This window comes from Coccinella septempunctata, chromosome 3 (assembly GCF_907165205.1).
Source record: "Coccinella septempunctata chromosome 3, icCocSept1.1, whole genome shotgun sequence".
Classification (NCBI taxonomy): Eukaryota; Metazoa; Arthropoda; class Insecta; order Coleoptera; family Coccinellidae; genus Coccinella; species Coccinella septempunctata.
Genome location: NC_058191.1, coordinates 20,983,108 through 21,009,059, shown reverse-complemented (window position 1 = coordinate 21,009,059; position 25,952 = coordinate 20,983,108). Strand labels below are relative to the sequence as shown.

The window sequence follows — 25,952 nt, the reverse complement described above, 5'->3', positions numbered from 1 at the left end:
CGAGATATACTTTTTTTAAATTTCAACATATTGCATTTTGCCTGTATTCACAACCTCATCAAAAATTCTAAATCCAAGGCGGGAAACCAATCCGAGGGATGCGTGGATAGCCAGAGAAGACTACTGGTTTCGACTTTGGAGCACCGGGAGGAAATCCATTGTATAAACCCCTTATTTATGCATGCGGGGCTCTGAAGAGCTACCGATATGATCCTAGCTACTCGTGAGACCATTTATGGAGAGAAAAACTACTTTTAAAAAAAACCGCTGGAAAAGGGGAGAAGAAAATCTCCACTTCCTCATCCGGGCACCCTGTAGAGGAAAAGATCAGACGATCGAAAAATCTGCCAGGCAGCAGAGCCACTGGGGAAGGGGCTCAGTGGTGCTAGGTTACGGTAGTACCTGCGACTCCTCCATCAGGGGATAGAAACTGAAGAGACTGGGAAACAGGCTCTTCAGGGCCCAGACCCAAAGGACAATCCAACGGAGAAGGAACGAGGAAAAGAGATCCGGAGCAAATAACACATCCTCCGCCGAAAAAAAGGAAGACAGCTGCAGCAAAAACCAGGAAAGCCACTGGTTATGCAGCAGTCATCAACGCAGAAAAGGCGGCAATCGGGGTAGAAATAATGCCGAAGGAATACCCTAGGATTATCCTGAAAGCCGAGCAACTCTCCACTCTGGAGGATGTGCGATGGGTTCTATAGCAGCTGATGTTTTTTCTACCAAGAATTAGGTTCTACACTGGCGGAGATCAATATTCTTCTCTTTGATGAACGAATGGTATATTTTGGTGGCCAACATCCAGTTCCTCCAAGAAAGCATTGCTTGCATTCCACTGGTTCATGGTTTATTTCTTTCCACATTCCGTAAAGTCCATAGACTCGTTCTTAAAAGTATATTACTGCAGGAATAGAACTGTTTTTTTCTCGATAACGTTTTTCATTCAATCGTGTCATACATTTGACCTTAATCTATGAATAAACAATCCCTTGTCACCGCTTGTAATTCTGATCGTGAGCTGGGTTATTTGCGATAAATACTAGTGACGTAGGATATGACGTCATATCACTTTCCCTCCATAACCGGTTTCAAGCTAAAATACAACGGTAACTTCAGGTGACATAACCACAAGTAACCGATAACACGCTAAAAATCGCCAACGACTTGAATGGGAAATTAGCACCTTTCAGCCATACAAATCAGTGGGAAAAATGTGACATTTCCTATGAAATTTTCAAATTCTGTATTCTCGAACTATAGAATGACAAAATTTCCTTCACAAGACGAGGAGGGAACGATACCATTATAAAATGGATGTATAGGGTGTTGAACGACGAGAACAGCTGAGACATTGGTGGCAGTGAAACTATCTCTGTCAAAACCACTCGTGGAACACCACAAGGAGGAGAAATATCTCCTCTCCTATGAAGCTTGGAAGTGGATGAACTACTGCCCAAGCTAACGGAACTATTGTCTTAAGACAATATCATAGACAGAGGTGAATTCGAGAGCTTCCTCTTTTTTTACTACAGAAGGCCTCAGAATTATTGATCCGAGGTGGTTTTCTGGGGGGCTGAACATTAATCCAACCAAGACCACAGTCATTCCTTTTACTCGTAAAAAAAACTTTCCAGCTATGAAATCCATCTCGTTGAGTGGATTTATCGTAGAATGGAAGTCAAATATCTGGGGATAATCCTAGACAGCAAGCTCATGTAGAATATTAGAAATACCTCTAGTAGTGCGATAAGAGCCTTGATGGCGTGCAGAAATACATCCGGTAAAACTTGGAGCTCTAACTCTTAAATACTACGATGGATGTACGTCATGATTGTGAGACAATAACCTATGGGGCAGTTCTGTGGTTTGCTAAACCAGAGCAGACGAGCACGGGGAAAATAGTCCACAAGGTACAAAGGCTTGCCTGTGCGTGCATCACTGGAGCTATGAGAACGTGCCTAACTAGAACACTTAATCGCAGATCTCACACCTCTTCACCTAGTGATAGATAGGGTAGCCCATGAGGTCATCCTCAGAATATCTAGGGAAGGTACAGGTAATGAGAGAATTAAAAGTCCAAGGAATGGGAGAAGGAATACACTACCCAGTATTTCAAAGTTAATACCATTATACTGACGGATCAAAAATCACGACAGGGGCTGGCGATGGAATATACGGGGCAATCACCAAGTGTTCAATATCGTTAGGCTCCTGCTGGAGTGTTTTTCAGACATAAGTACTTGCAATCGAAAGATTCGTGGACATAAACCTGGAAAGAAATTATCAAGGATGTGACATAGTGATCCATTCTGATAGTCAAACCGCTACCAAAGCACTGAACTTCTATGTCATCGACTCAAAGCTGACATGCCGCAGGAAACACATTGATATAGGCAAGAATAACAAGGTCTCTTTAGTATGGGTTCCAGGTCACTCTGGAATCATGAAAATGTAGATTTGGTAACAATGGATGCAATTTCTCGATAGGAATTAAAAAAAAAAGATAATATATCAACATATTCATAAGTCTTTGAACTCAACATCTACTTGCTTCCCGAGTTCTCTTTAATTTGGAATTGGATTATTAAGACATAAAGGATATTTATAGTTAAGTGATGAAAAATAGTTGGCTGTGACTAGAGTCCCGACTCGGGATCCGTGTCCAGTCCCGACGGACGAAATCAAATGACTCAATCAGTTTGTCTATGGACTCAATTACCAAACAAGTCTCCTGTCCTTACTCGGGATCCTTGTCCAGTCCCGACATTGTAAAAGAGTTTTGAGGTTATGTTCGCGAATCCTATAATATTAGTTATGAATAGTTGCGACAAAATTCAAGTAGTGATTGCTTATCAAAAAATAGTGTGGGCTTTTTCAAAATCAAGATTGCAAAGACAGGAGAAATACTATCTTGGAATTTGAGAATGGAAGGAGCATCGAAGTATGCAATTCTAACTGGTGAGAAAGTTGAGAACTGCTTAGTGTAAATTGATCCAGAGGAATTGCCAGACAATTTTTGATTCAGAAGTGAACCTCTTCCTCACGGCCATTCTTGACTTAAAAAAAATGTGATCGAGAAAGGAATCTGGAAAATATATTTGTGAAATGTATGATATTCTATACGAAATAACGATACAATGCTGCGGCACCTCAATGAAATGTATTTTTATTTGAAGTGTATGAAAATTTAGCCAAAAATGAAGAGGTAGTGGTTCTGTTTAAAATGTTCACCTTAGATGTATCATTTCAAGATTGCTCTTTTTTCTCTTTATAAATGTGATGATTTGAAAATAAAATATACTTTCACAACATATTTACCTTTATAGCAACTCATATCTACATGCCCGATTGAAATATAAATCATTGTTTCTAATTGACTAGGCATAGGCGCATGATTTTCGCTACTTCTTTCACTGCTTAATAATTTCAAAGCACCAGTGCAGCGTATCGTTGAATTCGGGACCGAATATCAGTCCCGAATTTAATGACGTCACTCGGGACTGGACACGAGTCCCGAGTCGGGACTCTAGTCACAGCCAAAATAGTTTAACAATTCGTAAATTTGGCTGGAAGACCTAGGTCGATAGCCGTTTGACTGACTGTTCAATAAAGTATTTTTCTCTCTCTCAATTCGTAAACTCTAAATTTTGTGTTCACCTTCAATTCAAGAATTAATGCCTCAATTACTTCCAAGCAATTCAAACATTCATTAATATCTTTCATCGTTCTTCTGGCTAAATATCCCACCACATATACGGTTTCCTCAAATAATTTTCTACGTGTCAAAAGTTTTGACCTCCATCATATTGTTGTTGTTGTTGATGATGTTTTTCTTCTTTCTCAACCAAAGTTGCTGGTTATTATTATCAAATAAATATTCGTGAAGAAATCTATTCTAAGATATTCGTCACTAGGTAAAATGAAGAAAGCTGATAGATGATAGAAGTATTCATGACCTAAGGCTAAAACAATGGAGCACAATAATAGCCACACAACGCTGATTGTACCTGAGACAAAGGTACAAAAACAAAATGACCATCCCGCAGCTAGAGCTATGTGCGGCTACCTTATTAAAGAAGTTGATGCAAAGAACAGTTACGTCCCTGAAAATCCTTAGCGTAAAAATCGATGCATGGTCAGATTCGAAGATATCAAAATATTTTCAACGTAAACCATGTCAAAGTGGTCTATCGATTAATAGGTCAAGTTCAATCGTGAAATCGGAGGAGAATCCCGAAGCTCTACTATCCAGAGAAATCCAGAGAAGCTTCCCAAGCAAACTCCACAAAACTCATTCTGGTGGAATGGACCAACAGACACCAAGTTATAAAATCAAAAGGATTTAAGAAATTTCAAGAGTACTCAAAAGCGAATATATGGGAGAGAAAACAGTCACAAAAATTTATCAAAGATCCATAAAAGTTAATTAAAAAATGTTCGTGCTGGAAGAAGACGCTCCACGTAATGGCTTATTGTCAAAGATTTATCGATAATTGGGATCCAGCAACCCGAGTGGGTCTATTACGAATTCCATTACCTTCCTCCATTACACCGGCTGAAACTTAAAAGGCGAAGATAGCATTCATAAGAATGATTCAGATGGAATATTCCTAAGAGAATTAACTAGATTGAATAACAATCATAGGCCCAGTTGCAGGAAAGTCCATTAAGATTTGATGCCCTATCAAACCTTAAAACTGTAATTTTTGAAGGGGAAAATGGAGGATTAAGATTTTAATGAAGTATTAAATTTTAATGGACTTTTCTGCAACTGGACGTTAATGTCGAAAAAACTACCTATAGTAAGGGGATGTAGTACATACGATTCGGGATCAAGATGATCGACACTGGTTGCTTTACGGATGCTACCCTAAATACGGAAATGTGCCACATCTTTGAGCAATAGCCTGAATTACGAACTGATACAGTTGAAAGATAGAAAAAAATTGGAAAAAAAGAGTCGGGGTGACATCAAGACGTTCCCTAACTTTAATTTAAAAAAGAAATCAAGGCTTTACGTAGAAAATTGAAAGCGTAAATTAACACGTTGACTGCCGACTACGAGAGAACTCGTAGGTAGCGATCTTTTCTAGGACGCCAACTACGAATTGTCTCGTACTGTATTCACTTGCCATTCTTGTGTTGCTACGATTAAACTCGTAATATATCATAATATCGATAGCTGGCTTCTTGGGAAAGAACAAAAAATCAATGTTGGCTTGCATGAAGAGACAATTTATTTGAAAACGAACATAAAAAATGTAAGTGGCCAGAAATCTGAAAATTACTGTGGCAGTCAACGTGTTAAGAACTAGTAAATGTCGTTTTTGAATGGAGATTCTCGAGGTATTACTTCCCCTTAAGAACGTAGGTCCATTCGTTGATGAGTATGGAACAATACGTGTAGGAGGTCGATTGCGCGACTCATCTCTGAATTTGAACCAGAGACACAGAATAATCAGTTAGGAAGCCAAAATCTGAGCAGTTTGGTGGCTAGGGGGTGAAAGTTATCAATTTATATCGTGCAAGCTTGCAAATGCAATAGGTTGTGTGCAGAAGTCACTATAATGACAGAGAAAAATCTAGGTAGACTTCTTATTCAATTGTTGGTAATGCTTACCTGAGGAAGTTAATGGGGCTAAATAAGTGAACAAAAGTTTCAAGAACTGATTATGAAGCATAATACTCACATAAGAAGCAATTCGATAGAAGTTAGGGGTCACTCGCCAAATCGATAGAGCCAAAGTGTTTGTGAGTCGTCCATGTACAATCGAGGAACTCAAAGTCAAAATTCGTGTTGAAGTTGAAGGAATAGACAAAAATTTGATATCCCAGCGCCATGTTATGAACCACCATTTATTAATATTGAAAAATGTATAAGTTGGTGGAGGTCATTTAGAAGACGTGATTATTAAAAGTTAGTATAAAATTAGCCAACAAATTTAAGGGTTATCATAAATCCCAAAGAGTTAGATGTAATTGAGTATAACAGTTTGTTTTGTAAACTAAAAAAAATTCAAATATTGAAATGGGCAGCCTATTATGGGGAACCCTGTATAAGACGACATGTTCTCAGCATGAATATGCACATTTTTCATGATTTTTGTTAGTTTTGAGATAATAGAAGTATCCATGAATTTCTATAAATAATAATAACAGTGATAATAATTTTCCCATTTTTTAAATGGAAAATTTTCAATTTCAATTATCTAGAAACTGTTCTGGCCATTTCATGTGCCGTATGTCCCGAAACCATATACTTACAAAGAGACCAGAAGGTATAGGTTTCCAATGAAATTCTAGTAAAATGTCATCGTTTGAGTATAATTATTTATACTTACTATATCATACTTCCAATATTGATTTCCTTTCATTCCATGGCATGGAAATAATGTAACATCAGCTTTATCATTGAGATCTGATACATCCCAACAAAGTGATTTACCTTTCACACGAACATCTTTGTGCCAAGTGAGTGTGAAATTTTGATCAGCTTTTTTTGCAATACTATCGGCACATTTTGATATTTTAATAACAGAATCTTTATCCTTATCGCCTGCATCAACGCATAATTCAGGTACACCCACATTTCTCACCTAAAAATGTATTTATATTATATAGGATATGTATTGTGTATTATGCTCAATGAAATAATACCTCTCCCGAACCAAAGTCATCTGGTTCTATAGGCGGATATTTCAGGGGCAAATCGAAGGCGACTTTTTGCATGAACCATTTGAATGGCTTACAATGTAGGGATTTCCTTATTTCTTTTTGTTTTGTCAAGTTTCCTGGATTGATTGACTTATAATGAGGCCTACGCATATACAGATATTGTGCATATTCATCCATCCAAACTTCAGCAACCCTCTTGTAGTTCTATGATGACAAATTTGCTTATTTTAAATATTAATGAGATGGGATTAGGAACATAGATTTATTTTTATATTCCAACTTTTCTTACTCTGTTCATTATTCAGAATGTAACAAGATCATTCATACATAGTCAACACTATGAACCTCTATATTTCTAAATTTTATAAAATTGATCCATATCAGAAATGATGGATTGGTGGTGAAATTATCATAAAACAGGAAATTTATATTACGTCAGTTCGCCGATGTTTCGGAAATATATTTTTTCATCTTCAGGGCTCTCCAGAAATTATGAAATATCATAATGTGAAACATTGAGAGAAAGATCCTGACGATGACAAATTGGCTAGTTCGTTTCAGATCATAACATTTGTTCTGTTGATATTCATATCAGCGGGTGATATGCATCTGAATTAACTTTTATTATTCATTGCCTCCCTGTTAAGGCGTTAACTATTTCATTATCGATATAAACTAGTTAAAAAAGAAGTAAAAAGAAATAATTATATATATTAGATAAGTTTCCGGAAATTATATCAGAAAATATATTTCTTCATTCTTCATTCTTCATTCAGGGCTCTACAAAAAAAGTCTTGTACTCGTAGTACAGCTTGTTATTTCTATTTTTCCTTTTTCTTTAATTTATATTAGTGTTTCACAGCATCATCATAGTCACATCATATATTCCCGAAACGTCAGCGGATTGTCATAGTATCAATTTTCTTTTTCATGACCCTTACACCAGCAGTCCATCATTTCTGGTGATTTTTGTACCCAAGGTTCTTTCTGCTACATTTCTTGAAACCTGAGTCTGTGCATTCATCCTTTCGATTTTCAGTAATACAAATTAAAAATATCATATCATCAAGCTTCAAATGGTTTTTATATTGAATTTATTCAGTCGACGACCGAGTGAGTGTGTCGCTGTCCACCTGCATTGTTACCGTGCAGCGTATGTTTGACAATGAAGGATCTATAAACATCATCTTCGTCTAGAGCTTGATAAAGCAACAATAAAGTTGCGAAACGTCGGTCATTGAAGTAAATTGGATGTTTTCTTCCTACTTATTCCTGAACCTACGATCTCAACGCAGTGATTTATTATCAAGGAATACGACCCTTCTGGTATATCTATTCGTATTTATGTCGCATTGAATTTTAGTGAAAGACCTCTGAAATTTGGGGTTTTCCATAGATTCTAATCTGTATTATTCTAGCACAACCATCAAGATTAGCAGGACGGAAATATCTTACATACCCTGCCAACAAAGTCTCCTTTACCTGGATTCGGGAAAGGAGCATATTTTCGATAAATATGTCCCACTCTTGAACAAGGAGCATCTAACATCTGACCGCCGCACTGCCATATTTTGAAACTCAGCTCGTACTGTTCACCTCCCCAAATATCCAAACCTTCATCATAACCACCCAATTCCCAGAAAAATTTAGCACTTATTGCAAATAGTCCTCCAGCCATTACCGGACTCCTAAACAAATGAATATTAATCAGATATACAAATCAATCAAGATATTATACAATTCGGGAAATGAAGAGTTTTCAATGAGAAATTCCATAAAAAGATTCCAAATTGGGAATTCTCCTCAATTTGGGTTATCACTGCATATGCAAGTTTAAACTGAATAATTATGAGTTTCATTCATGATTTTTTCGAATGCACAGCGGAAACTATTCAAAATCATTCTTCAAATATGGGGTTTTAAAATTTAAATCGCTTGGTTCCGAGTTTACGATTTGGCAACAGCGACTACCAGACAATGAAAAGAACAATGTCCGATCAGCTGTTGATTTACAGGCGCCTACTTACTGGCAAGCTTCAACTGCAACCGGCCATAAAAATCCCATAAAATTTTACGACCTTCCTCGTTCGTCGCAGACTTCTTAGACAGCCATCTTTGTCTATCTCATCAAGATAATGTATTTGTTGTCCTTAATTATCGAAGCATATTTCAATCGATGTTGCCAACTTATGCAATCGACATGAAACGCTTTAAATTTTAAATACCCATTTTTATTTTCCATTTTTAAGTGCTTAAAATATTTTTTTTTGGGAAACGGTTGAAGTGGTTATTTCAAAATGTGACGTTTCAAAGACATTTCATAAGAAATACATCATTTTCGTCAGAAGGAGTATTCCCTATTACACTTTCTCAAAATGGAAACAACTGCTATTGTTTGTTTTCAGAATAACAGTTCGTCCCAAAGTTATTTGAAACCTTACATATTACTCCTCCTTATTTATCTGTTGCCATTCTTGAATTTTCCACAAAGAAATCTTCAATCCGACTGGAGGAAGAATAATAGCTTTTTGCGGACTCCAGACTAGTTAGATATTCTACTCTCTCTTAGTCATATTGGGCGTTTTTGGTCATGTTGCCTACGTATACCTCGCTAGAAACCATAAATCAATCCCTGCTTACAGGCCTGTTGCATGAAAAAAATTGCAGATCTAAAGTCTCCCGGATAATATTTTTATTTGATCATCGTTACCTTGTTTTGGAAAGATATATGAAAGGAGTTGACTGTCAAGGTATTTTAGGAAAAGTCGTCAGTAAACTTTGAAAGACTAAAAACGAGTTTTATTGTCTAACTCAGACGAGAAAGTAGCTTGAAAGTTGATGAGCAATATTTGACAGTGTGGACGTCCCTCAGAGTCTAGAAGCAAGCAACGTCCCACTCTTTCAACAATCAAAACTTCTTCTTCTTCTTCCACATATCATAGGCCTTAGGCCTGTATTCTCCAACTCTCAGTTCTCTTGAGATATTGATGACCACGAATCCATCCATCTCCCTGGGGGTCTTCCTAAGGGGCGTCGTGTCCGTGGTATACCACCTAGCGATTTTTGCTAGTCTTCCCGTAGTCATCCTGTCCACGTGATCATCCCAGGCTCTTCTACGCTTACGTCCCCACCTGACAATGTCTTCTACTTGACATTCGTGCCTTATGTCAGTGTTTCTTTTCCTATCTCTTAGTGTGTAGCCTGAGATGTTTCTTAGTATTTTCATTTCAGTTGTTCGAATGATATTTTTAGTTTTTTTGTTGTCAGCTCTTGTTTCTATAGCGAATGTCAATACCGGTCTAACACAAGTTTTGTTTATCCTAACTTTAACCTTTTTATTCATAAATGTATTATTCCAGATGATGTCCCGTAGTGCACCTGATATTCGGCTGGCTTTATTCGCTTGTCCATTCACTTTATTTGTTCTATTTTGGCTTGAAGTAATTTGTATGCCTAGGTAGTCGAATGATATAACTTGTTCGATGATTTGATTTTCCAGAGAAAGTTTGCATCTCACTGGTTCTTTGGAAATGACGAGGGTTTTGGTTTTTGTGATGGATATTTGCATGTTGAGATTTTTAGCTTTTACATAGAATGCGTTCAGGAGCCGTTGCAAATCGTCTTCGTTCTCTGCTATAATCAGGGCGTCATCGGCAAAACAGATAATCTTGATTATGCCCGTTGTAAGCGCATATCCTTTTGTACTTTTAACTTGTTTTATTATTTCGTTCATTATTTGATTTAAAAGCTGGAGGCTCAAAGAATCTCCTTGTCGAATTCCTGTTGGTGTTTTTATTTCCTCTGTTAGGTTTTGATTAACTAATATGTGGGTAGATGTATCGTGATTAAGTTGTCTTATGATATCTATTATTGTTTTCGGCACCTGTTTCTTTCCAAGGATATCCACTACGTCACTTGATCTTACCCTATCGAACGCTTTGGTGAGGTCTTTAAAGCACATGTATGCGGGCTTTCCATATTCTATATCCTTTTCCACTACTTGCCTGACTATGAAAATAGCATCTATAGTCGACCGATTTTTCCTGAACCCTTGTTGTTCTTCTGATATGTTCACATGCTCGCTTATTATTGCTTCTATGATCTTTGTGAAAATTTTCATTACTGAGCTAAGTAGGGTTATGCCTCTTTAGTTTTCTGGTGATTTCTTGTCCCCTTTTTTGAATATAGGAATGGTAATGCTGTTTTTCCATTCTTTAGGGACTTTTTTGGATATTAATATCCTGTTGAAAAGCTTTGTAAGTTCCACGATCAATTTTTGACCTCCGTATTTCAACAGCTCATTCGGTATATTATCTAGCCCTGGCGATTTTCTGTTCTCAATCTTTTTTGCCATTTCTGTAGTAATTTCTTCGAGTATTACGGGACATTCTTCGTTTTCTCCACTTCCTTCTTCACTGTGTTTCTTATCTTTCTCTTCGGTGTTATCTGTGTACAGTTGTTCAAAATAGGTTTTCCAGCGGGACTCATCAATTTGTTGTGTCTGTGCATATTCCACGATGCCCAGTTTCCTTCTCTTCAACATTCCCCACACCTTCCTTTGAGCTCCATACAAGTCATGCTCCATGTCGCAGGTAAACTTTTCCCAGTAGTTACATTTTATTTTTCTGATTTCTGCGTTGACCCTGTTTCTTGTTTGAATGTAATGATATTTTTCTTCTGGTATTTGGTTGTTTCTATATCTCAAGTATGCTTCGCGTTTTTCTCTTGCCAGAGCTTCTACTTATGGTGTATACCATTGCTTGTTTTTATAAATGTTCTTCTGAATGGTAATCCTCAGCTTACAAATGACCAAAAAGTGGTCGGATCCTATATTAGCTGATGTCAGGCTTTTTGTGTCCAATATTTGGGTTGGATGTATGGCCCTGTTCGATATTATATAGTCTATGGTTGAGTTTTGGCCTCTAGTGTTCTGCCATGTAATTTTGGGTTGGGGCTGGTGTTTAAAAAAGGTGTTGTTAATTCTCATGTTATAACGTGCACACAGATCTATTAACGCTTCCCCGTTCTCGTTGATGTAGTCCTCGTTAAATTTGTATTTTACTCCAGGCAGTACACTATTCCCGATTCTGGCATTTAGATCACCCATAATCAGTAGTTTTTCATTTATCGGTATGTTTCTTAGCTCGGTATCTAGATTTTCGTAAAATGTCTCTGTTTCTTCTTTGCTCTTACCAATGTCTGGGGCATACACACTGATAAGGTTGAGATTTTCTGTTCCTATCATCAGTGATACTCTAAGGATTCTTTCATTTACGTAGTGTATGTCTTGTATTAGGTGTTCGTATTTTTCGGCTATAAGTAGCTCCTCTCCGGCTGTGGCTCTTTTGTGTTTATCGACACCGCTATATATTAACACGTATTTTGGTGTTCTAATGCTTCCCTTACATTTGCGCTTAGTTTCTGACAACGCACATATATCTATTTTGTGCTGTTCCATCTCTAAAAGTATTTCGCTCCCTTTGGTATTCCACGACATTATGTTCCAGCAAGCTGTTCGAATTATGTTTTTCCTCCATCTCTGCTTCTTGTTCAGTTTGTTTTCCGTTTTCGTATTCCAGTTTCTAGCAGGATTCGTCATCATTGCATCCGTCCTGTTCCGAGGCTCATTGTTGGATCTGTGAGCATGTATTATCAAAACTACACGGTGGAATTCCGAGGTTAAACATCGTATGAGTGGTAATTTCTCTGCGATAATCGCCTGTGATTATTTTGTTCGCTCCAATTATACGCTCAAATCACCACTTGAAACTAACAAGTGTTGTTTAGCTATAGTGGTAAGTTTATCTACTGCCTCATTGCATAAAACAATTCAATTCACTGGATTGAAGATTATATTATCGGTATATTCATAAGCAGCGAGTGGGAGTGGTGGGGAGGGGGAGGAATCGGCTGAATAAGAGGATTGAGACACAGTTATATGTGACAAGACTTTCAATAAGCGGACAATGGGGATGGAGCTCAGCCTCAAAAGTTACGTGTTTGCAGATCGGGGTAACAGGGCACAGCAGTAGGATGCGGTTCTCCGCTCTGTTGTTGAGATTGCGCTCCAGCAAAAGAGTTTACTCGCAACAGGGGAAGAACTCGGACAGGATGGGGTGTTTCTCCTTTTTTGATTTCAGTGGTTCACGGACTATCGCACCAGCTAGCACTTTCTGGCAAAAGGTGGAGATGGAACAGAACGGGGTTGCTACAAGCTGAGTTTACAAGTTAACAGTACGGAGTAATGTTTTCCCTCTATACCTTGTGGCGGCGTAGTTGTACCCATGGTAGAGGAATACTTCATCTCACCATGATGGTACCAAGGGTAGCCAAACGATGGCATCACTGCGCACGACGGTTGCGATCACAGGGTAGATTATACGTCTATTGCGGTGCAGCATACGCCAAACGATGGCGCCACCGGCGACGCAAAACTCGATACCCTCGACGTAACCGGCGTTTATAGCAGGCACAAACTACGCTGCTTCGGCGATTGTCGTAGGTAGCTGCTAGGGTTAATTAACCTACCTGATGAGTCCGACCCTAGCAGTGGGACGAAACAATCACCCCAAGAGCACGCATTTCCTCAAATAGCGTGAACTCACCCCAGCACATACCGCCAAAGTGGTGACCCCGACGTGATGAGGGAGGGCCGTCTTAACGACGTATCCCAGAAGGCCAGACCGGTTGAGACAATAGCTCGCTCACAATGCACGCTCCCATCTCTGGTATTTCTGACGCTACTCTAGACGCCCTTTCCCATCTTCGTAAACGGCGGTACCCTGCCTACCGTATCGCATCGCTTCCCCAGTCAGCGCCGCTGATGGGGGAGTGTTGTGGCGGCGTAGTTGTACCCATGGTAGAGGAATACTTCATCTCACCATGATGGTACCAAGGGTAGCCAAACGATGGCATCACTGCGCACGACGGTTGCGATCACAGGGTAGATTATACGTCTATTGCGGTGCAGCATACGCCAAACGATGGCGCCACCGGCGACGCAAAACTCGATACCCTCGACGTAACCGGCGTTTATAGCAGGCACAAACAACGCTGCTTCGGCGATTGTCGTAGGTAGCTGCTAGGGTTAATTAACCTACCTCATGAGTCCGACCCTAGCAGTGGGACGAAACAATCACCCCAAGAGCACGCATTTCCTCAAATAGCGTGAACTCACCCCAGCACATACCGCCAAAACCTAATCACCACACGACGGTACTAAGCGTGATCGTAGAAGAAAGCTCTTTACAACTTAGTTCATTAACGGATACTAACCTGGCGAGATATGACAAGTTGAAAAAATACAAATTTAAGCAAGAAATAAAATCTACCCAGCGAGGTTAAACGGGACACGATCGACATTATGATCATTTCGATTTGTAATAGGATCGTGATAACGTCGTCGTAGGCTGTAACAGAATAGATGCGAAGAGGGAATTGTAGATTATTTGTTTTTCGGGTTTTTTGTTTTCTACATATTGGGGTTTTTCTTTACATTGTTATAAATTTTTTATGTTGATTATTAGTTGTTACTATTACTTTTTGATTTCATTTTTGTAGGGACGTTTGTTGATTTTCTGCGTTGTTGATTACGCGAGCGAAGTCGCGGGTTGAAACTAGTAAGTCTGATAAATATGGAGCATTTGAACTTACTTGTAGTGATAGTTCCTATTTTTATTTAGATTCAACGGTAGAAAATTTCAGAAAAGAATATCATTGAGGGACCGCAAATTCTACGTTTGAACCTAAAACAGATTATACGATTTTCACAAAATTAATTTTTTTAAACGTCTACGTATACGTTTGCTGAGCAACTCTTTCCAAGGAGTTTTTTCAGTGGATCTTCTAAAATGAGTCACCCTGTATATATCTTAATATCGATATATTGACTTTCTCCAGAAGAACTGAAATATATTCCTACGATTATGAATGTAACGGTAAAAGACTTGAAAGGTATACTGTTTTGAGGGATTTGGGCGTTTTGTTTGATACGGAGCTGTCGTTTGTTGAGCACATTTCACGGGTAGTTTTGGATGCTGCTAAGCTGTATGGGTTCATGATTAGGAATTGTAGGGATTTCACCGAGATGAACTGTCTTGAAATCTTGTATAATGCAGTTATTCGTTCAAAGTTAGAATATGCAAGTGTGGTGTGGAGTCCTATATATGAGTGCCATAAGAAAAAAATTGAGAGTGTTCAAAGAAGATTTATGAAATTCCTTCTATTTAAAATTGATGGAGTGTATCCACCCCAAGGATGTGACGGTGCAATCTTGTGTGAGCGAACTGGATATTTCAGTTTAGAAATAAGAAGGGTTATTGCTTCTTTATCATTCCTTTTTAATGTGGTGTATTATAATATTGATTGTTCTGAAAAATTGTCGAAAGTCAACTTTAGCGTTCCAAGATCAACTCAAGAACTATCCTGGTTTTCAAGCCAGAAAGAGCACGAACGAAAATTCTGCAAAAGGCACCTATCACAAAAATGTGTGAGAACTTCAACTCATTTTGTGTTGGTCAAGATATATTCTACTCATCAAAGGTAAATTTGATCAAGTCAGCAATCTGTTATTTTTCAGGGAATGTATCACAGATCATATAAAATTTTTATTTATTTTGTTTTTGTTTCTATGCTATCTTTTGTTATTTTTTTGTATTTTTTGTATTTTATATTCGCATTGTCCTGTAAATGGGTTAAACTGTTGGACAATAAAGCTATTATTATATTGTGTGAGTATATATGTTCTCATGTATTTGTAACTCGTTTCGTTCAAATCTAAAGCAAGAAAGTAGTTTTCGATACCTGTAGTGGTCAGATGAGTGAAAATCAAATAATTTCAGTTTTTAGTTGAAAAAAACTAACTTTACTTACAAGTATCCTTTAGTTAACGTAAATGAGAGTAATGGCTGAAATTATCTAATGCAACATTATTTATAAGATTGTTTATCTATGTTTCACAAGCAGCGATCGTTTCCCTTTTCTCAATTCTCCATATTGCATACAAAATAGACTAAGCAGCAAATGGAGTGAGACGCCTAAAAATTTTTCTTCAATCCCTTCTTTTTGTATAGGGTGTGAGTGCAGGACAGCCAAAAATTTCCGTTTTTTGGCGAAGACTTTGGGAATAGTAGAGGGACTCACAACAAAGTTATATTCGATACCGAGCAGATTGTTAGGTCAGTACTTCGGGACATGTTTCCCACTCTTCGGATACTATGTATCGCTATGGGAATATCGTATATCTTTCTTTAAAATCTAGCTATAACTTCGATATTTCTTTGGCGATGTTGGATTTTTCGCCAGTGGTGTGAGGCAAGATCATAATCTTCAGGTAACTGCAGCAGGGTATTTTGTTTTCAAGCCCTTTCTATTGTGTCTACAGTTTGTGTATATACAGGATGTTTTCTAATTAAGTCTCAATATTTATGGGGCCCACTTTAAGAAAAAAATTTCATATGAACATATGTCCTAAAAGTCTTACCTTTTGAGATACAGGGTGATAAAATTTTCAAAAATAAATCATTTATTATCAATATCTACAACACCACTTCAAATATTTTAATGAGATTTGTCATACATGTATACTATGAATCAATAGGCATTTTTTAATGTATCACTTTTTTCTTAATTTCCACCAGTGGCGTTCGTACATAATTTGACCTACCTATTTTGGCAGACATTGATGGTACGCCACAGATTTTTCCTGAAATGAATATTATATTTGAAATTCCCAATCATTTCTTACCAAAGTTGATCACTTGAGTTTTTTCAATCCGATTCACGGTTTCCGCTTAAAAAAATAAAAACCGTTTCTCTGCATGATCATAACAATATCCTTAATACATACCATGACAATATCACCATGCAGAGAAATACGAAGATTTTATTTTTTAAGATGAAACCCGTGCGTCGGACTAAAAAAAATTCAAGAGATCAAATTTGCTCATAGTTGAATACAGTCAGTGGCGTGCCACTGACTATCTAAATAATAGCACCTTGTATCTCAAAAGGTAAGACGTTTAAGACATATGTTCATATGAAGATTTTTCCTTAAAATGGGCCCAAAAATCACCCCCATAAATATTGACATTCAATTAGGAAACTACCCTGTATACTCCATTCACTTTTATTTTAGCACTCGGTTGGACATGAAATAATTTTCTCAAGTTTTTGTAACTAAAACGGAGTAAGGTTGGCACTCATGAAATGTCGTTAATGTCATAACGCCGTTGCCACAACTAATATCAATTAATATTACAAAAATGCCAAAGGTGATTGGAAAAAAAATAAAGTGCTATTCAGAATTCATGTCCACTCATTCAAATATTAGGTAACCCTGATATTCTAATATCTAATCTACAATTATCAGACGGTAGCAAACATATTCGATGTAAGTGAACCTACATAATGTTTGATATGAATTTAAACGACTCATATTTTAGCTGAATGTTTCCACAATCAAAAAGATTGTGAACGAAGAGGATGACAAAGAATTTTTTCCTATTGGGAGACCCAAAGAAGTGGTGGCATTTGAGAATTTTATTTCAGGGTGAACGCACTGGCGTTACATATAAGCCATGTTGAAGAACTATCTATAAAATTCCGTTTTGTTGATATTTATAAAGAAAACGGAGATGTGAGAGTGTCTTTTGTTGCTTATAAACCGATTGTTAAGGAGCAGAACTTACTGGCATTTTCTTTGACACATGAATGATATAATTCATGTCAAAGTCAATTTTATCGAGGTTGAGGGTACTATAATGGAGCGAACACGTTGGGAGTCAAAAAAAATATCCAAACAAGAATTTAAAAAAATATCCTCATGCATTCTTCATGCATGGTCGTTACCTTGTAACAGCTTAAATTTAGTTGACGGAGCAAAAACTTCGGTTAAATCGGTTTCTTTGTTTGGATTTCTTTGGACTCGTTATACTCTCTGGCTCAACGAAGCAATGCACTCCATATCCGGGACAGCCGTCAGGACCGGCAAACCGGGCAGCCTTCCGGGGCGGCACATTTTGGGGGAGGCAAATCAGTTGATAAAACGATACCTACCAATTTTTTAACACAAAAATTTTTTTCTTCAAAATCGAAAAGACGAACATCAATGATTAAAGTGGAATCGAAAAGGCGGCATTTTGCGCTTGGTCGCCAAATACGTGCCCCGTGCTCCCCCTTCCCCAGACGGTAAGAAAATGAGGAATAAGGAAATGAACTTGAAGTTCATTTCTCGCAGTTACCGTTAATTTTTTGCTCGTCTGCCCGTTGTCAGATCTTGAAATCTTGTCCATGGAAGAGAATGCCATTTCTCAGATATTAACAAAACGATTTGTAATAGCTAAAAAGGTTGCAATTTGATCATAAATGTTGTAATTTTTTGTGTGTGAATTGGGGTTTTTTTTTTATACTTTTACTTTTCATCTCTACAATTCGTTACCATGTCAAAGGCGAGTTGTATCCACATATATTGATATTCTACTTTTCAAAAACGAATAAGTAACTGCATAGTAAAAAAACAATGATTTTTTTTACCAAAGAGACGCCTTATTGAGATCTCGCACCACCTGAAAATTTTGGAGGTACCGCCCCTGGGTGAACGATTGCGAAAAGTTATCACAGGATTTTCGATTAATGTCATCGTAGAATAAGTTCCAGGAAATTAATTTTTCTATTTTTCATTTGACTTGTCCTATACATTTTGTCTGAAGGGGTCAATTAATATATAATGACTTTAGCCTTGCGGCTTTCACACTCCTCTCCAGAGGAAAATTCACTTATCCCAGATATCTCAGATATCAAAAGGATTAAGCTCTGTTGGAACCCTTTCCAGGTTTTCGGGCTCGAGGTGGTGGTCGGGTTCGGGTCGCTCCTCGGCTCCCTGCTGTAGGTTGGATTCCTGCTCCACCCGCACTTCCTGTCGGAGCAGACGGTGTTCATCTGAATTTTCCATGTACTTCCGAACAGTTCTCGCCGTTCCCAGCAGTACCGCCTTCTGCATGACTCTATAGATATTTTCGTCCAGCTGAAGTTTCCTCAAGTTCTCTAGTAGTTTCTTCGGTATCAGGCCTGTAGATGATATGACAATAGGGATGGTATTGACATCTTTCAGCTTCCACTGTCTCCTGGTTTGCTCCTCGAGATCTCTGTACTTTTAAATTTTTTCAGTATGCCTATCTAGAAGATTGTTATTATTTGGAATCGCCACATCGATGAATAGTGCTCTGTCCTCATCCTTATTGAGTAATATGAGGTCTGGTCTATTGTGGGTTATTTTCCGGTCTGTGAGAACCGTGCGATCCCAGTATAGCTTGTGATGTTCATTTTCCAATACAGCATCCGGATGGTAATTGTAATAAGGAATCTTTTTCGAACTTAGATGTTGGTGTTTTAGTGCCAATTCTTGGTGAAGTATCTTGGCAACGGCATCATGCCTATGTCATGTCTAATTATTATTATATCATTATCAGTATTAAAAATAAACAGCCATAAATACGAGCCAGTTCACCTGTTAATTGTCAACTCGACATGTGAAATTTTTGTTTGAAGGTGAAGTTCTTCTTGCATTGAAACTTCCTTTAATTATTTTGACTTCCATGATTCAAGATGATTTCTGTTGAGGAATTCAACATTCTTGTAATTATCCGTTGATTCCTTCGATGATACCCATTCCCAACCACTGAATCATATGCATTTCATCTTCAGGTTGATATTTTTGAAATCTAGAACTGATGTAACGTATTCAACCTTTAGCCGAAGAAGATAACCAACATAAACTCTCTTCAAGCTACTACAAATTATGTGTCAATATTTCAATTTTCTTCCGTAGCAAAAATAAATATATTTAAAAACTAATCTCTTGTATTTTCCTTGCAAATAACTATAGTCCATTCAAGAATGATTGACATCTCGGGTGGCTATGGAAAATCGAATTTAAGTTGGTAATAGCTCATAAGTTGAGATTTTGTTTTGCGGAATTCAGGTTGGTATTGTGAATAAACAGTGATCTATAGTCCTATTATGTGTGAATCTTTGCACTGACCGACAATAATTTGAATTTTGTACTGCTATTTATGTTCTAAATTGAATCGTACAAATTGGAAACATAAGTTTTTCAATTTCGAATACTGATTAATATGCTCTGAATTCAAATATTTCTTCTTTTCAAATACTTGTCTAGGTTATATTTGCATATTAATGTTCTGTGAGTGAAACTACAGAAATTTTTAAAGATATTTTGTGATCAGATATTAAGCTGCGTCTGGATTTTCAAGACCTACTGGGATGTCAATCATTCTTGAATGGACTATAGATTTATCAGTTTGTGTAAACGTCAATTATGTTCGTCACATATTTTCGAAATGATTCGACATTGTGATAAAATACGTAATTACTGAGATTGTTATGTGGAACGGACATCAAAGCGCTGATTTATATGATATGTTTTGACAAGCGTCATAACCACACATTTCCGTACTTTACAGAGTGGAATGTGTCAAATTTCCATGGCCACCCGAGTGCTATATTAAAAGTGAATGGAGCATATGTTTCAGCCTCTCTGTGATTTCATGACTAGCACGCATTAATGTAACGGCAATTCTTCGAATTGTCGTCCAGTGAAAACTGTCTGTAGAATGGAGAAGATATGACACATTCTCCAAATCGACAAAATATCAAAATTTGATTATATCTTCAAGACAAATGTTTCCACTAAAGGACTTTTCACGAAAATTGAGCCCAGGACTCCTCTCAACCAACTCCTCCCAGCTAGTCTAGAAGTACCAGAAACAGCCGAAATCAAGCAATTTGGGATGCCCTGTACAATAAGGAGAGATTGAAAAAATTTCTTTGTGCCAGTGGCATGTAGGCGAAGGATAAGGGTTTGCATCTCGCGACATCATCGAGGTAATGTCAAAGTTATAGCTTGTGAAACTTCGGAAATTTTTTAGGTGTCTCACTTCATTTGCTGCTTAGTTTATATTCACTAGACATGTGTCAAAAATTTATAGCACTCTATTTAAACAGAAGAATTGAAGATTTTCAATTCGAATTGAAATATCTCATTGAAAAGCATATAGATATATAGGTATACATTGTAATGAAGTTAAGGATTAAACGATTCAAAAGGAATTGAAGATGAACAATTCTTTTTTCATCAACCAAGCTTTCGCAATACTTCATTGCTTCTTCGGGATCTCCACAAAATAAAAATCTCCAAGATCAAAAAACAATTGCAATTTCATCACTCCATCATACCGAAATTTAGGTTACACCTTTTTACCGACTTCAGCAAAGTTCGACCACATACATCTACTAAAGGCATAGACAGAATTACATAACAAGATCCAATATCCAATAAATACAACCAATAGTAATAAGGATAAACTCAGATGCATACCACCCGACGATATGAATATCGTGATCTGAGCGCGTCCCAGACTTCTCAATTCATCATGCGTCTGACGTTCGCAAAGCGAATCGGCGTACTGAATTAGGGAAAATATGGGACATATGCTATTGTCTTCGTCTTGGTTTCTATCTGGAGGGGATTGAATCGGACACCGTTTCATGTTGGGTGGCGCTCTAGGTAAATATTACCCAGTAGAACACGCCAACATTGAATAAAGTTCCATAAATTCCAAACGTTCTCCACCGTGGAAAAATGCTATGTTGCTCTGATGAGGCCAAATGAGGCCGAAACCATGGTCAGCATCCGCTTTTCTTCGGTGGAACGTACTCCATTTGGGGCCTTGACGATGGCAAATTGGCTAGCTCCATTCAGATCGTAACACTTGTCGATATTCATATCGTCGGGTGGTATGCATCTGAATTTATCCTTATTATTTTATTCATTGCCGTTTAGGCGTTATCATTCTTCATTACAACCAATAATTTTATGTCCAGGTTCTGACCAAACTTGTAACAAACAACTTTAATTCAATCTTTAACAGTCTCCATTTATGACACTTGTCAACCTTCATTAACACCACAGATGTGCTCGACAAAATCAAAGTCTTCCACTCTTGTTCTCGTTCATCCAATCTCTGTTGGTATCTTCTGTCAGGTCTCATCTTCAACAAATAGCTGTAAATATTGCTCAAATTTTGCGTGTCACTTCTCTTATTAATGGTATTTTCATTTTTCCTTATTTCAATCATTTCGTGTAATAGTCTTGCATGGTAGTAATTCTGTTTTTAAATTCCTTGCATTATCAATGTCAATTTTATAATTTAAATTATGATCATGTTACTAAAGCACATCTATCGTTCATCGTTCCCACTCTTTATATCAGATTTATGAGGCGATAACCTTTTTTTTAACCAAGGAGAGGTTTGACCGATATAAACTCCATCACAATCCTGGCAATCTATTTGATATAATATCGCATTACGAGGATGTATTGATATCTAGTTAGCCTAGACCAGTTCCATGCATAAAAAAATATTGCAACCAATATATATAGCAACGAACAATAACTCATTAGAATTGTCAGTGTGAAGTTTGAGGTCAAAAAAGTAAACCAGAGTTACGAAATAAATTAAAAGAAAGAAGATGTCCGCCGAAATTGTGAAAATCGAAAAATTTAAGTATCGAGCCATCAACCTGTATTTAAAAGGTTTAAGAGGTAAGCAGATTTAAGATATGCTTAATTCCCTTGGTGATCAATGTGCTTCGTATGCGACCGTGAAAAATTAGACTGCATGCTTCAAAAGAGGTAAATTTTCCATTGAAGATGATGACCGATCGGGAAGGCCAGTTTCTGTGTCAGTCCCCGAAAATATTGATGCAGTTCTATATATAGACATGATTTCATCAGACCGTCGAATTGGGCTAAAACGGATATCTGAAGCATTGAATATTTCATACGAACGCGTTCATCATCAGTTCATGTCAATTTGGACGTGAGAAAAATTGCTGCAAAGTGGATCCCCAAATGTTTGAATGTTGACCAAAAGCGTGCAAAGGTAGAAGCATCGCGTTCGATTTGTGCTCGATTTGAAAACGATGTAGACTTCTTAAACCGAATTGTTACTATGGATGAGATTGGGTACATTTCTACAATCCAGAAACAAAGCAACAATCGATGGAATGGCGACACTCTGGTTCTCCAAGACCTAAGAAGTTTCGTGTCCAAAATTCTTTTGGAAAAGTTCTTGCTTCAGTTTTTTGGGGTTGCCATGGAGTAATCATGATTGTTTTTTTTTTTTTTTGATAAGGGTAGAATAACCGGAGATTACTATTCGACATTACTGACCACTCTACGGGAAAAAATTTAAGAGAAAATACGCGGAAAACTATTCGAAGGTGTTTTGTTTTAGCTGGACAACGCCCCTGCATACAAATCTCATGTTGCCATGCAAAAAATTCGTGATTTAGGGTTTGATTTACTAGAACACCCCCCTTATTCACAAAATTTGGCTCCATCCGACTGTCATCTCTTTCCTCAACTGAAAAAAAGTTTAAAAGGTCGTAAATTTTCTTTCAACGAGGAGGTTATGAAAGCTGTGGAGGTCTGGTTTGCAGAAGCTAGAAGAAAAATTTTTTGAGAGGTCTAGAGACGTTGCAGGTTCGCTGTAATAAATGTTTCCAATTAAGAGGTGAATATGATGAGTAATAAAATATTTTGACATTGACATTTTGTTTGGTTCTATAGTAGGCTAAGAATTTTTCAATATATCCTCGTACTTTTCAATGGCAACGGAATCGGATCATTGAGTCTACTATATAATCTTCCAACCGCTTTCTGAATATACAAATGTTGTTATTCGAACATTGCAATTGTTTTTTGATCTTGAAAAATTTTATTTTGTGGAGTAATGCGAAAGCTTGGTTGATAAAAAAAAGAGTAGTTCTTCCTCAATTTCTCTTGAGTCGTTAAACCCTTAACTTCATTACAATTAATATTGGAGACTATGAAAGTACATATAATATATTTATTCAATCTTACTTGAACGGTTCAGTTGGATGCTCAAGATCTTCTGGAAGTAAAGGTAATCTTTTATAAAAAAATTCCCAGTCGAATGCTCCTCGAGCTCCTTCATCTTGGGCCTTGTACTCAAAATTTTCATACTGAATTACATCAATGAATGGGCACACACATGTCTTGTAATCTTGAGCAATGGGTTCTGTGGAAAATAAGTATTCAGGACAATGTAAGCATAGTTTTGAGCAAAAATTTACCTAATAATGGAGGCAACCAATTTACGTTAGCTTCAGTATGGCTATCTAAAAAAACCAATACATCTGCAATTGCTTCTTTAGCTCCTGCTAATCTAGCTCTTATCAAACCACTTCTAACTGGTAAATGAATAGCACGTACTTTACTCAAGTTCGAAGCTAAATAATCATCTAATTTTTTTCTGCTAAAATCTGAAAATATTCATCATTCATCAGTATTAATATTCAAAACTGATAATTAGAACCTCTCTTTGACTTTCTACCTTTTGTACTAGCATCATCTACCAATATAACTTCTTGCAGAAGTTCTGGTGGCGATCTATTAACCACACTATGAGCAGTCCTTAGTAGAGTGCTCCAATGCTCATTATGAAAGGGAACAATAACACTAACATTAGGTAATTTTCTCAGGTATTTCTTGTTTTTGCACCTGAAATCGAAATAATGAACAATCAATTGCTTTCAGAATGAAAATTATATATTAAGGTAAAAGTACGATTAACGCCCAGACACAGATTTAGATGATTTCATTTTCATAACTAATTATTTGTAGGAAATCGAATGGTCATAATATTGTGCAATGACTTAAAGTTAGCTATATCTACATATGCAAATATTTTTTTTATTGAAATATCCCCTCACCAAAACGTAGACTTCTACATGAACTATTGAAAACATAAGAAAGAGAAATTAGAAATACATTTAATAAGGTCGAATAATGCCTTCATTCTGGTTCAGTTTATGCTGCCGGTTCTCAGTTAGGTTAAAATATATTTCTAATTTGTTTTTGTCATATTTTCAATTGTGTGTGGGAAGGGGTATTGTAATAAAAAAAAATTAATTACAGCCTCAAGAAGACACCAAAAGTTTGATGAAGAAGTTATTTGTATTATGTGAGATCCTTTAACAAAGTAATTTGAAAATTTTGAGTTGACGAATTCTGATTGTCCAACTTGATGATCTGAAAAACATCCTGTACATTTTCGGTCCACACAGGAAAGAGTATTATAATAGAACATATGGGCGAAATTGAAATGGTAGAATTTTTTATTAACCGACCCCTGCAAAAATATTCAAGAAAGCGGACTTTCATAAGAATCTCAATTACTCATAAACAGTGTTGAATTTTTACCAAAGATATGGTATACACAGATCACAGAAACAAGTTGTTTCTGTGATATGTGGTGGTATTTTAGTGAAATTGTCAATGTCATACAATCATCTATGATCGGTTGACCGCCATGGCAGACGTTACTGCATCCGATCCTAATGACAAGGGATGCCGATCTTGCTCTGAATTTGCCATTTCGAATGATATAAAGTTTAAAGTGAAAGTGGTGGCACTGTAGTTCATAATAGCTGCTTTTTTTCATAATTTTTTTGACATCTTTGTGGGTACTTTCTTTGGGAATGTATTTCCTGTATGTACTCCTACTTTGGAATAAATAAATGAATAAATAGATAATCTTGGCAAAATAATTTTTTATGATAAAAATAACTTCTTTTGTAGACATTGTTCGGTGTCGACGTAAAATGCCGATGCTTCATATTCGAGTGTAGAGTTGATTCGTGAGAAGATTCTATTGAAGAAGTATATCTGAACCAATGGCGGCTCGTCAGAGTGGGGAAGAGAAGCAAAGCCGCCTCATACAGCCGAGCACAAAAATTCATAATGTATAGACATTTCTAATCAATTATCATTTTCATGAATAATTTGAAAAAAAAATCAAAAGCAGCGTCAAATCTAGAGGCCTTGTCAATATACTTCTGTTGATTTTAACAAGGAATTCGCGTTGATTGCAATGCAAATTTAAAGGTTTCGCAAATAATAAGCATTTATTTCCAACAGGTTACAACCCAATTACAGGACAAAAAAATGAAACGAAACGATTCCAACGAAGAATTACAAAAAAATGAGTGATACTCATAAATAAATGCAATAACTAAAATTATTTTAATATAAACTGTGTGAAACTTCTTGCAATGAAGGAAAAGAAAAAATGAACGAGAATGGATGCCAGAATTCTAGACACAGAACAAGGTATAAATTACAAATTTGGCGGACAGAATCAGTATGCAGATCACAATAATGGAACAAA

General features: G+C 37.0%; 1 protein-coding gene across 1 annotated transcript in view; it reads right to left on the bottom strand.

Annotated features, from left to right (window-relative positions):
- Positions 1 to 25,952, bottom strand: part of LOC123310176 (N-acetylgalactosaminyltransferase 6-like) — a 67,459-nt gene that overhangs the window by 873 nt on the left and 40,634 nt on the right. Inside the window, exons 4-9 of the mRNA XM_044893589.1 lie at positions 24,117 to 24,283; positions 23,857 to 24,045; positions 23,624 to 23,801; positions 8,138 to 8,366; positions 6,661 to 6,882; positions 6,345 to 6,599 (exon numbers count right to left, since the gene is read on the bottom strand). Coding sequence (XP_044749524.1) covers positions 6,345 to 6,599; positions 6,661 to 6,882; positions 8,138 to 8,366; positions 23,624 to 23,801; positions 23,857 to 24,045; positions 24,117 to 24,283 — 1,240 coding nt within the window. The remainder of the gene's footprint in view (positions 1 to 6,344; positions 6,600 to 6,660; positions 6,883 to 8,137; positions 8,367 to 23,623; positions 23,802 to 23,856; positions 24,046 to 24,116; positions 24,284 to 25,952) is intronic.